General features: G+C 42.6%; 1 protein-coding gene across 1 annotated transcript; it reads left to right on the forward strand.

Moving 5' to 3' along the window:
• The first annotated feature begins 21 nt into the window (after positions 1-21).
• On the forward strand, positions 22-3154 carry ALG2 (ALG2 alpha-1,3/1,6-mannosyltransferase). Its single transcript, XM_066327946.1, has 2 exons — positions 22-403; positions 2224-3154. The coding sequence occupies exons 1-2, from the start codon at positions 68-70 to the stop codon at positions 3124-3126; spliced, it is 1239 nt and encodes a 412-aa protein (XP_066184043.1). The 5' UTR covers positions 22-67; the 3' UTR covers positions 3127-3154.
• Positions 3155-12881: the final 9727 nt, after the last annotated feature.

Raw genomic sequence — 12881 nt, forward strand, 5'->3', positions numbered from 1 at the left:
GGGCCGGGAAGGCTGACGTGTCCCGCCGCGGCTGCCGGGCTGCGCATGCGACCCCGCGGCGGCGGCCATGGAGGAGGCGGAGGCGGCGGCGGGAGAAGCGGGCCCGTCCGTGCTGTTCCTGCACCCGGACCTGGGGCTGGGCGGCGCCGAGCGGCTGGTGGTGGACGCGGCGCTGGCGCTGCGGGCGCGGGGCTGCCGGGTGCAGATCTGGACGGCGCACTACGACCCCGGGCGCTGCTTCGCGGAGACGCGCGGGCTGGCGGTGCGGCGGGCGGGCGGCTGGCTCCCGCGCAGCCTGTGCGGCCGCGGGCACGCCCTGTGCGCGGCCCTGCGCATGGCCGCCCTGGCGCTCTACGTGCTGCTGCTCAGCGGAGAGACCTTCGACGCCTTCGTGTGCGACCAGGTGCGGCCACGGACTGGGCATGGGCACAGGGACGGGAGCGCCGCTGCCGGGGTGCCGGCGGGCTGCTCTTCGCCGAGTTGTTAGGGTTGCAAGAGGCCTCTAGTGATCGTCTACTCCAAACCCCTTGCCAAAGCAGGGTCACCTACGGCAGATGATGAGGGATCGCATCCTGATGGGTTTGGAATGGCTCCAGAGAGGGAGACTCCGCGACATCCCTGGGCAGCATTTTCCAGTGCTCTGGCACTCTCAGTGTAAAGAAGTCCTTCACGTGGATGTAGAAGTTCTCGTGTTTTAGTTTATGGCCGCTACGCCTGTCACTGGGCACCACTAAAAAGAGTCTGGCACCATGTTCTTGACACCTTTGAGGTATTTATATGAATGAATAAGATCCCCTCCTAGTCTTCTCTAGACTAAACTGGCCCAGTTCCTCTCATAAGAGAGATGCTCCAGAGCCCCAGAGTATCAAATCCGCACGAAATCAATTTCATTATGTGGTGTGCAACAAGCCAACAATGACACACTCAAGAGAGAGGCATCAGTTGTTCATTTTGGTGCTGTGCAAGCCTGACTGCTCCATGGTGTTCCACAAATCAAGGATACCCCATCAGGCTTTCTGTGCCATCTTTTATACACAGAAATTCGGAGTTAGTAACTTCCCAAGTGTGGTCCCTCGTAATGTTATGATTAGTTAATAAATTAAAGAGAAGGGAAGTGAAGCTGAGGGAGGATCTGGAACACAAGTCTTACGAGGAGTGGCTGAGAGAGCTGGGATGTTTAGCTGGGAGAAAAGGAGGCTCAGGGAGACCTTATCATCCTCTACAACTGCCTGAAAGGATGTTCTAGCAGGTGGGGATTGGTCTCCCTGACAGCTTCTGATGGGATGAGAGAACATAATCTTTAGTTGCACCAGGGGAGACTTATCTTGGACATTAGAAAGAATTTATTCAGAGAGCATGATTAGACATTGAAATGGACTGCCCAAGGAGGTGATGGAATCGCTGTCCCTGGATATATTTGAGGAAAGACTGGATGTGGCCCTTTATGCCATGGTCTAGTTGACAGAGCGGTGTTGGGTCAGTATTCAGACTTGGTGATCTCTTTTCCAACCTAATTGATTCTGTGATTCCCTACAAGTTACATAACCCCAGTTAACTTCTACACTTGCTCGAGGAAATGGTCTTCACTTGAGCAGAGGTATTTCTGAGCTGTAGTTGTGGTTTTTTAGTGTTATAATGAACATACTTTAGCTATAGGATGCATGGACCTTGAGTATTTTCCCAAGTTAGCAATGTATACATAGACAAATCAACATCTTGATTTACTACATCCTTAAGGCTTGTTAGTTCTGGAATGTCATTGCCTAAGGGATGCTAACTGCTGCCAGTTCCACTGGTTAGGTCTTCTTTCTTGCTGATTAGCATTGAAGTAGACAAAGATCTTACATCAAAGAACATTCTGACTTTAGATAATCTTGACATATTCCACGTTTTGCGATTGATCTCTTATATTCTGGGGCAGCTGGAGGGAGAGGATGCCACTGCCGCTTGGACTCTGCTCCCAGCATCCCTGGTAGTGGCAGAAGGAGGTGCTTGAAGAAGTCCTGGAGCTTGGTGGGACCTTGGTGGGGAGCAGGGAGAAATTATAGGGCTGCAGGAGGTCCTGGATGAGGGAGCACAATTTGATGTGCATGTGTGGGGGAGAGAGAGAAGGCACTTGCACAGTGGCCCTCAGAAGATGGGTTTGAAATCACGTCTGCACACTGGTAGTGCTGACACAAATAATTAACCTCTCCTCTTGGCCCATCTCTCCTGTTGCACTAGGTATCTGCCTGCATTCCTGTGCTTAGACTGGCCAGAACCCGTAAGAAGGTTTTGTTTTACTGTCACTTTCCTGATCAACTTCTGACCAAGAGAGAATCTTTCCTGAAGCGCCTCTACAGATTGCCGCTCGACTGGCTGGAGGAGTACACGACTGGCATGGCAGACTGCATCGTTGTGAACAGCAAGTTCACTGCCAGCGTCTTCAAAGACACATTTAAGTCCCTATCTCACATAAACCCAGATGTCCTCTACCCGTCACTCAACATCAGTAGCTTTGAAGAAATTGTTCCTGCAGACATAGCTGATCTGATACCGAAAAAGAAAAAGTTCTTGTTTCTTTCCATTAATAGGTATGAGAGAAAAAAGAATCTAGCATTGGCTCTTGAAGCTTTGCATGAACTTCAGGGGAGACTTGATTCTCATGACTGGGATGAAGTTCACCTGGTTATGGCAGGGGGTTATGATAAGCGAGTTCTGGAAAACGTGGAGCACTATGAAGAGCTGAGGAGACTCGCAGCCAAACTTGGTGTTAATGACCATGTGACTTTTCTAAGATCATTCTCAGATGAACAGAAAATCTCTCTTTTTAGTAACTCTGTATGTGTGCTTTATACTCCAAGCAGTGAACATTTTGGCATTGTTCCCTTGGAGGCAATGTATATGAGATGTCCAGTTATAGCAGTTAATTCAGGTGGTCCTTTAGAATCAATCTCACACAATGTCACAGGATTTTTGTGTGATCCTCTGCCAACCCAATTCGCTGATGCCATGGAAAAAATTGTGAGAGATCCTCTCTTAAAGGACACAATGGGAGCAGCTGGGAGACTGAGAGTAACAGAAAAGTTTTCTTCAGAAGCTTTCTCAGAACAGCTGTACAAATACATATGCAGATTAACGGAATAAAATTATATTCCTATGTTATATTTTACAACACTGTGTCTCTCATTTGTGTAGGGGACCAGTATTCATTGTGACTGATGAAGAGCTAGGGATATCTGAATGTCCTTGTTTTGTTCATTGTGCTGCCTTATGTCACTTGACACACAGAAGGAGCAAAACATGTCCCACTCTGTCATTAGAAGGTTAAAATTTTCATGTGGTAGACTGATCTGCTACTGCAGGAATTTTTTTGTGTACTGTGCAAAAATGCAAAGTTAAATGACAGCAACATAGTAGGAAAATTGCTGCATGTTTTATTTAATACTATATGGAATGGCAAATCCAATTTACAAAATTTGGATTTGTCCAGATAAGACACACACAACCTTATTTTTATGTATTTAAAATGATCATCAGTAATTTGTAAGTAAAAGGACTGTCTCAGCTGAAGTACGGACAGAATTGCACAGTCCAACCAACTGCATGTTTCAAAAACCCAGCAGTGTTAGGAATATGAATGGTATGGTTTTAAAGGGATTGAATGGTATGGTTTGGAATATGAATGGTATGGTTTTTAAGGGATTGACCTTACCGTGCTTGTGTAGCACAGTAACTTGGATTGGGTAGTTACTCTGGGTGTCAGAAAAGCGTACAGGTGTGTGAGCAGGAGGAGGTGAGACTAACACCAAGGAAGGATATTGAACTACCTCAGGCAAAAAAGTTAGTGCTGAAATCTATGTTCGTTACCTGCAACGCTTGAAGACGTAATTTTACTTTGGGAATTTCTGCTTTGTAGATAATTAAATTATTTTCCCTATATTTAACATTTCCTTCTGAATGACAGCACACTTTTAAGAAAGATCTTAATCTGGACTGGGCAATAAAGAAATTTTATTTTGCCTAATTTAGTGGTAACTTCATGTTTTCCTATTGCAGTGAGTGCACAGGAGACAGTACTGTGATTTTTTTTTTTTTTTTTTCCAGGCTGATCTGGGGAAAGGAATATTAATTTTTTGTTCATCTACCTCTCCTTTAGTACATCTTTGTTAATCGATGGCTCTGTTTGGTTATAACACACCTAATCCATAAAATCGAATTTTAAGTGTGAAAATAGATCCAGTGAAATCCAATGTTACCTATAAAATACACTTTGTAGTGTGGTACGAAATATCATTTGTAGTCTGAATGCTGCAATTTCTGTTTAAGATAGTTTCAGGTGTTTCCACATTAGTACTTCACAACAGAGAGACCATTCTTTTTGTTGCTTTGGACCAAAAATGAACCAAAATGGCTTTTATTTGAAGTAAACCAAACAGAAATCCACAAAGTTCATCTTTAATCGAGAAGTTGGAATACTGTAATTATTCATGACGGAGTCAGAGGGGATTGTCTCACAGGCCCTATTTCCTGCATTTCTATTCAATCAGAAAAACTCGCAAGCCTGAATCTATACTCTTAGTAGCCTGTTCCTGCATTTCTGCTCCTTTCCCACTCTTAAAAGATGTCCTAAATCTTTGTGCAACTTTTTCATCATGGGTGTGGCAAGAGATGACTGAAGGGCCAGAAGAGATGGTGAAAACTATTTGTGGTCAGATAAACACCCTCAAGACGTGTTTGGCCTCAGTTTTATGTTCCATTTAGAAGGTACAAGGTGGTTGGGGCCAATTCCTGTGCTTGCTTAGTCTGTATTACATTCTCCACTCTCAGTTGCCCTGGAGTTAACCTGGAGCTTGAAGAGACACACTGGTGCATGCTTGCCAGCATAGCTGCAGGGGTAGCTCTGTTTCTGCTCCAGCCTTGGCCTCCAGTCCTTTCCTGAGCTGTGTTGCTGGCAGGCATGTGCCTAGTCTTATATCCTGCAGCCTCTGTTCACTGAATTTCATGGATTCCTCCTGGACCTGACCGTATGCCATCTTACATTTACCTGGTGATCGCTGCGGCTGTCAACAGCTGCTGCAGTCACCAGGCTGCCCTGCTGGGGTACTGTGCCCTGGTCGGTGAGGTCACTGTCCTGTGATGTGATGTCCCCTGACATCCCTTGCAGAGCAGCCCCAGTCCTGCTGGCTTCATGGCAGGTAGGTTGGATCACCTCAAGCCTGAGGCTGACTGCATGGAGCCTGGCCTTCAGGCTCCCCATCAGCTGCAGATTCAGTTCAGATTCCTGCAGGAGGCTGTGATCAATGTGAAGTGTGGCAGGGCACTGCAGGCTGCTTCAAGATATCTTTCCATCCTGAGAAACCTGATCTAGTAAGAGAGATCCCTGCCCATTGAAGGAAGGCTGGACAACATGGTCTTTGAAGGTCCCTTCAAACCCAGACCTTTCTGTGGTTTTATGGTCTTCCAGAACCATTCAGTGGGGACTGCACAATTATATTAGAATTTATTAGTTAGATATGACTAGTCTTTACAGCCTATGCAGGTACCATGTATCTCAAGGGACGTTAGGTGACCAGCAGTAGTAATATCCCAAAACAGTGTGGATTGTGACTGTGTGGAAGACAATGGCCATCTGGTTGAAAACCAGACAACTTAGTTCATTTAAACAGTTTTTGGAGGGACCACAACTGCAGTGGGCAAGCACTGAAGTGCCGGAGCTCCATCAGGGGAAGGAATTGGCCAATAAATACACAAATCAGTTGACTCTGGAAACTGAGTGAGAAAAGCAAGTACCTTTAAAGTCTATGTCTGTCTGTGACCCTCGAAATGAGATGGTTAGGACTGGGCTACCCTAGAGCTTGGGATAGTCTATCAGTTGCATTCTGGTGGTAGGCCAGCACCACTGTTGGTTCTTCTGTTGCCTCAAGAGTGCGCTACCACTCCTCAGCTTGGATTTCCAGGTCCTGTGTGTCTCAGAGGTAAAATTGCTATTTGTGGGAGTGATCTGTCTAAAGAAAAAGACATGAGGACGTGGTTCTTGCTCTGAGATTGATTAGGGGACAGGATAGCCCCTATGGCCCAGAGACATCTGCTTATCTGCTTCCATAACGAAATGCCAGCCAAGACTTTGGCAGAATGATAAGGCAGCTTGTGGTGAATGACTCTGTATTCTTCACGAGCTTTATTTGCTTCTCATGCCCATGGGAAGTGAGGTCCCTTCCAAGTAGGTACCACTAGAAACATGACACTGGAAAACCCTGTTTTGGATTTCAAAAGAAGCTGGAAAATTAAGAAACTCTGCACTTCTGCAGTTAGAAGGGAATGAGCAGAAAAGTGCTTTCTCAGCCAGATACAGACTCTATGAGGATCTGGTGGTACTGTTGGGTCTCTCTTGTGCTCTGACCACCTTCTGTGGTTCGGTACATAATGTGCTGCACAGTCTGCTTGACAGCTGTGTAGTGGTATTCTCAGCAGCTTCATGTTCTCCAGCACTCAGCAGGCATACAGGCTATGCCAGGGAGGTCCTGAGTCACTTGCAGCAGTGGTGACTCCATGTCAAACCCCAGAAATCAGCTTCTTTCAACAGCACAGGCTAGAGTTCCTGGGATACCTGGTGTACCCTGACTACTGGCATGTTGATCCCAGACAGGCTGAAGCCACCTTAAAATGGCAGGCTCCTGTGAAGGGTCAGAATGCCCTATACCATTTTTTTTTTACAAAAAACATGGAGTGGCAGTGGAAGTAGAGTGTCAGATCAAGAAATTAAATTTCTGATTGTTCTTAAATGTTTTCAGATTATGTTGTGACTTGTGTTTTTATGTTCTTATGAGCCCTGAGGTTGGCTCATTTGATTAAATCAGGGTGCTAATTATGCCGAGGTGGTGGATTTGATCCCTGCATAGGCTATTCACTTCAGAGTCAGACTCAATGATCCTTATGGATCCCTTCCAACTCAGACTATTCTGTGCTCCTGTGAGGGTATTTTTCTCTTGAGCATTTCTTCATCTAGTCTCATATTGTCATGGAATCATAGTGTGGTTAGGATTTGAAGAGCTTTTAAAGATCATCTTGTTCCAAACCACTCTGCCATGGGCAGAGTCACCCACCACCAAAACAAAGTTGGTTTGTCAAAGCTCCATTCAACCTGGTCTTTGCCTACTGCTGTTTTAAAGACCAACATATGAAAACAAAGTTTTAGGTTTACCAAAGAAAGAGACTTCTCATTTCAGAATGCACGCACCCAGTTCCTTATTTTATCACAGTGTAGCTTTGTTTGCTCTCTACTTCCTCTCCTGCTTTTTGAAAATCCAACAAGAATCTTGATTATGTACATAGAATCCAGGATGGTTTTGTAAGAGACAAGCCTCCTGTCAATTTAATGGAAGCAGCTCCATCATGAGAGGACAGTAAGTACCCCCATATTTTACAAGTCAGCGTGTTCTAGGGTATATCAAGTACATTCTGTTGTGTTGTCTCTAGACCAACACAATATGAGAAAACAAGGCTGACTGATGTTGAGTTTCCACAAAGACAGGTTTTTAAACAGGAAATTTTTGTACCTGTTTTGAACCTGTTCCAGAAGTCCATACCTTTTCCTCCCTTCTCGTTCGTTTAAATTAAAAAATTATTCATGAGAGTTTTCTTTAAATCAAATTGCATATGCCTTGTGCAGTCTGCTGTCAGAAGAAATATTAAATATTGGAGTAGTACTATTAAGTTATCATTAGTCTAAAAGAAAATGGAAGTTTTAAGTTCGTATTCCACCAATGTGGTGTGAAGGATGATGCAACAAAAAGAAAATGACAGCAAGAGGGACCTCTCCTCTCCTCTCCTCTCCTCTCCTCTCCTCTCCTCTCCTCTCCTCTCCTCTCCTCTCCTCTCCTCTCCTCTCCTCTCCTCTCCTCTCCTCTCCTCTCCTCTCCTCTCCTCTCCTCTCCTCTCCTCTCCTCTCCTCTCCTCTCCTCTCCTCTCCTCTCCTCTCCTCTCCTCTCCTCTCCTCTCCTCTCCTCTCCTCTCCTCTCCTCTCCTCTCCTCTCCTCTCCTCTCCTCTCCTCTCCTCTCCTCTCCTCTCCTCTCCTCTCCTCTCCTCTCCTCTCCTCTCCTCTCCTCTCCTCTCCCCAAATTTGCATATCCTGCTACCTTCTCTTACCCCCTAAGTGAATAAAAAGAAGCCAAGTAAAGAAGTTGCTTAAAGTCCAATTGGAAAAATAAGGGCAGAGTATGTGCAGGATATTAGGTGTAAGCAAAGAGAGGCAAAGAGAGAGGTGATCAGATTTCTTCACTTAAAAATACTGTGGGTTGGAAAGTGCAAAGACAGAGTTTTGCTTCTTCAATTCACCTTTAATCTAGCCAATAAGATAGGCCACAAACAAATAATTTAATATGCATATTTTTATACTCTTTTTCAGATGCTAAAAAGAAATCTGAAAATTTTGTGATTAAGACAACCTGACATTGCTGGTTTTTTCCTTTCCTCTCCCCCTTCTTTGCTATTTTTTACAATTTTACACAATATAAAAAATTTATAGATTTTAACATTTGCATGGAGTCTATAAAAACCTCATGCTACATTACCATATTGGTAAACTTTATTATTTTTTATTATGGCTTTATTCTCTCTCATGGATGAAATGGCTGATATTTTATTTTGAATTGTAATTTATTATACAGTTAGTATCACAGGGGTATTTTTAATGAAACAATAACTGTAGAATACTGAAAAAATATAGTATTAAGGAAGGGGTATATTCAGTAGCATGAATGTTAATACAAACAGTAGAGAAGGAAAGGCATTTTAATTATAGTTATCCTTATCTGCTTTTATGATGAAAGTAGAATGTGTGACCCAAAAAGAAATAAATTAGGGGTTAGTCTCTATTGATTTATGGGTGTGCAGTTCTTTAGTGCCCCATCATTCTATGCCCAAGATTAATTGAGTTGGTTCCAGATTTTTGCACTGTTAGTCATATGAGAAGACCAACAAGTTTCACCTCATGAACTCTGAGACAGATCTATTAACATTATAGTATCTTTATTACTCCAATTTCTGTGCACTGAAAGAGAGAAAAAGTATAATGACTGACAAAATGAATATAGAAATAATTTTGAGTGGTTTTACATGGAGAAGGGGAGCTAAGTTTAAAAACCCATATGTAAGGTAATCAGTCTTGGGGAAACTGGTCATCAATCAATCTGCTTTACAGGTGCACACAAGTGTTTTGACTTAACTAACTTTCCCCCTCACGATTATGTACAGAACTCCTGCACTGTATAGCAAGCTTTGTGGAAGACAAAATTCTTGTCTGATTTATTATTTTAAACCTTCAGCCTGGCTGAGATGAGCCTCATAAACAAACTTACAGCTGAACAAGGTGCTGTGTGTAGTACAAACCTTGTAAAAGAAGACATAAGAGATTCTGACCATCACCTCCTCTAAGAACACAGGACAAGAGGACAGAGAACTGTGGAAGAATGAAACCTAGCTGGATACTGTCTCCTATTGGCACCCCTCTTTTAGCACCTGGCAAGAGACAGAGCATTTACCTCCCTCATCCCCTTTTTAATCCCTCTTTTCTTAACAAACTGAATGTCAAGAAATCTAACATTACAAAGGACATCTTGGTGGGACCTATTGACTGGAGTCTGGTAGGGCATTTGATGCCCCACTAAGGTGAGAGAGGTTCCTACAGGAGCAGTGCAGAATATGGAGCCCTGAGTGAACTGGGGGCTCGGCAGTGGTCAGGGAAAATGAAACTGTGTTGGTGCTGACAAAGGAAACATCATTCAAATAGGTCAGGGAGAATTCCAGGGCAGCCTCCATTCCCAGGTATCTCAGTTTCTCTCCCATCAAATCTCTCTTGCCTCTCACACATGTCTGGATTCAGCCAGCATAGAATGCCCAGGGAGCAGGAAGGACTAAGGAACAGGGAGCCAGGAGTTTGGTCACTAAGGAACAGGGAGCCAGGAGTCATGTGCATGCCATGAAGTGGGCATCCCACAGTGACCAGGCAAGGTGAGCAGGGCACACCTGGAGATGTGTGAATTACAGATCATAACTGTTGCCCAGGTCTGAACTCAGAAGAAACGAAACCAGAAAGTAACCTTTGTTCCAGGTAAATGACCGTATCAGCTGGGTGAATGCACTGGCTGTGTAGTTGTTGGTTTTATTGGTTTGATAAAAACAATACCCATACACCAGCACAACTCAGTGTGGATTATAATATGCAAACAATAAAAGTGATTGTCCAAATACAGTAATTGCTTAGGAAGTCCATCAATAATTATGATTAGGAGCTGGAAACTATATTAGCACACAAATAATACTAGAGATAAGCATTTGCTTTTCAGACCGATCCTGCTGAAAACAGAAGATAAATTTAATCTGATTCTTGATCCCTATTTGGACCTCTTTTGTTCTTTGGCAGAATCCCAGACCATGGAAAAATTAATCAAGAGACTACCCAAAGAGCACATAGAGTGCTTGAAGGATATGAAAATAGACAACTCTCTTCCTGAAACAGTTCCTGTCTGAGGAAAAATGTATGCATTGACATAAAAAGCAATATAAGAGAATTCTGCTGAGAGGAGATATTCCATTCATCCAGTACCAGTGTCCAATTTAACAATACTTAACGGAGAGGATGCTTTGTCACCTACTCCAGCAGCATATAATTTTCTGCATAGAAGTATTCTTCTTACACTTTACTGGGAATTCAAGACAAGAAATCGGCACTTTTAACTTAAGATACCAATTTGTGATTTACTGTGAATAAAATCTTCATCTATGAATTTTTAATCACCAAAACTATATGTGAGTTCATGATAGGTGAGAGGGCAAAATTCCCCATCTTGCATTCTTGTTACATTTCATAAATAATATGGTATGCTCAAGTCTCAAAATACTTTGTGTATACATGAACCCATGGTGGAGAGCTGAGTGAGAGAGGTCCAGTCCAGGCTGTCCTCCATGAGGATAAAAATGCTCACAGTAAGGCTGCCTTCTGCCTATATATTCTTAAAGGGGAGTCAGTTCCTAAAACTTAGGGGTTATGGGGTTGTTAGTGAGATATTTCTAGAGGCTGAGGTAGGTGTCAATTAGAATTAAATTCAGAATATTCTCTGCAGTGAGTAAGGGCACTTGCAAATTATCTGACATTGTAGTCTAACCCTGCAGCTCTAAAAAAATTCTGTATTTGACAAGGAAAAGATATTTTGATTACATATATGTTTAAAATAAGGAAAAATACACTCTGATTCATACAGGTGAAAAGATTCTCCACAACATAATATGAAAAAAACCTAGCAGCTGCAGTCATCTAAAATAAAGATGAGGAATAATAAAGGTAGAATTTTTAAAAATTAATACACAATAGTCCAGAAGTATTGTAAAATGTGTCAATCTGATAGGAATAAGCAAGCATAAGCATTCCTTTCTTTAGAGTACAAAGAACCTGGTACCTACACTTCTAGAATTTTCCCTAATTTTTATTTGGTTCCAAGCACAAATATTTTCCCGAAAAGTAACTTAAAGCAAAAATCTCTGGTTGAGCAAAGGACACACTTTCATCTGCTCTTTGCCATTTCCATTAAGTGATTCATTGTTCTGCCAATCCTAAATAACAACTTGAGAGAAACTGAATCCTGAGACCACCATACACAGAAGAGCAGCAAATTTCAAAGATCCATTTAGAAGAAGCAGGTCCACTAGAGCACAAAGCAGTCACAAAAATATTTAAATAAATGGCTAATAAAAAGGAGTAGAAAGATATGCAAAGGCCTGAAATAAAACATTCTGCGACAGGATCTTTTTCAAATCAAGACCCATGAGAAACCAGGATTTTTATTGGCAATCATAACAAAGGCAGTATTTTCAGCAAGAAATATGCTTTTCTCCAGAGAAGGTGGCTTCCTCCTTGAAACAGTCTCCTGAAGGATGTTTTTCTCAATCAGACATAAAATAGGTCCTAACCATACATTTCATAGAGAACCAACTTAGAGGAATACCATTGAGATATGGAAGAAATTATATCTAATTTTCTCCACAGTAATGTGAATCAGAATCTATATACATGTGTGCACATGATTTATTTTAATGAACTGTAGGAAGGCACCTCCTTCAACCTAAATTCCAAGTAGATAAATATATTCTGATTTAAGAAAATATGTAATAGAAGATCTTTTTATGAACTCAGATGATACAGTAATACCCTTCATATCTTCATCTAGAACCTGATATATCACCAGTTTGACTTGGCAGCCACGAAATCTTTTTTATGTGCTAACAACTTTGTAATTGCTTTGGACTTGCGGAAGAGTTGCTCAGAAGAGAGGAAAAAGTACTCCAAACCCAAGCTGTTACTGTGCTGAAAGCAGCCACACCTCAAGTCCATAAAAGTTATACTGGCATCGATACCTTGTGTTTGCTGTCTCCTGTGCTCTCTTGTTCAATACTGTTTGCTTTTATCAGGTTTCGTTTCCTCAATCTCTTCACCTCTGGACTTCACCTCTGCACTGTTAATTGTGATACAAGAGACACCTTTCTATTACAGAATACTCAGGAATCTGTCCTCATCTCTGTTTCATCCTGGAATGGCCTTTGTGGTTAGCATGTGCAAGAGGAAAGGAGCAGAAGTTGCTGCCTGTTGTGATTAATGTTTCATGTAATTGTATGTGGCATTGAGATGCTATTCTCTTATGAGCATGTGAAAACCCTACAGAAGAGTGGAAGAAAGATCAAATCTGCAATACAATGTGTTCCTTGAGACCTCTTCCAATGAACATGGTATGAATTTGGAAAAAAAAATCCCTGGTGCTCACATACTAGCACCCAGTCACTGCCATATTACAGCTGCTTGGATGGAAACTCCTCTGGATAATAAGCAGGTGATAAAGAGGCAGGAAGA

This window comes from Sylvia atricapilla, chromosome 1 (genome assembly GCF_009819655.1).
Source record: "Sylvia atricapilla isolate bSylAtr1 chromosome 1, bSylAtr1.pri, whole genome shotgun sequence".
Classification (NCBI taxonomy): Eukaryota; Metazoa; Chordata; class Aves; order Passeriformes; family Sylviidae; genus Sylvia; species Sylvia atricapilla.

What these genes read in the sequence shown, in the direction of transcription:
- ALG2 (XM_066327946.1), top strand. Translation starts at nt 68, where the DNA reads ATGGAGGAGGCGGAGGCGGCGGCGGGAGAAGCGGGCCCGTCCGTGCTG. An exon ending in ACGCCTTCGTGTGCGACCAG is followed by an intron (nt 404 to 2,223) that starts GTGCGGCCACGG and finishes CTGTTGCACTAG; the next exon opens with GTATCTGCCTGCATTCCTGT.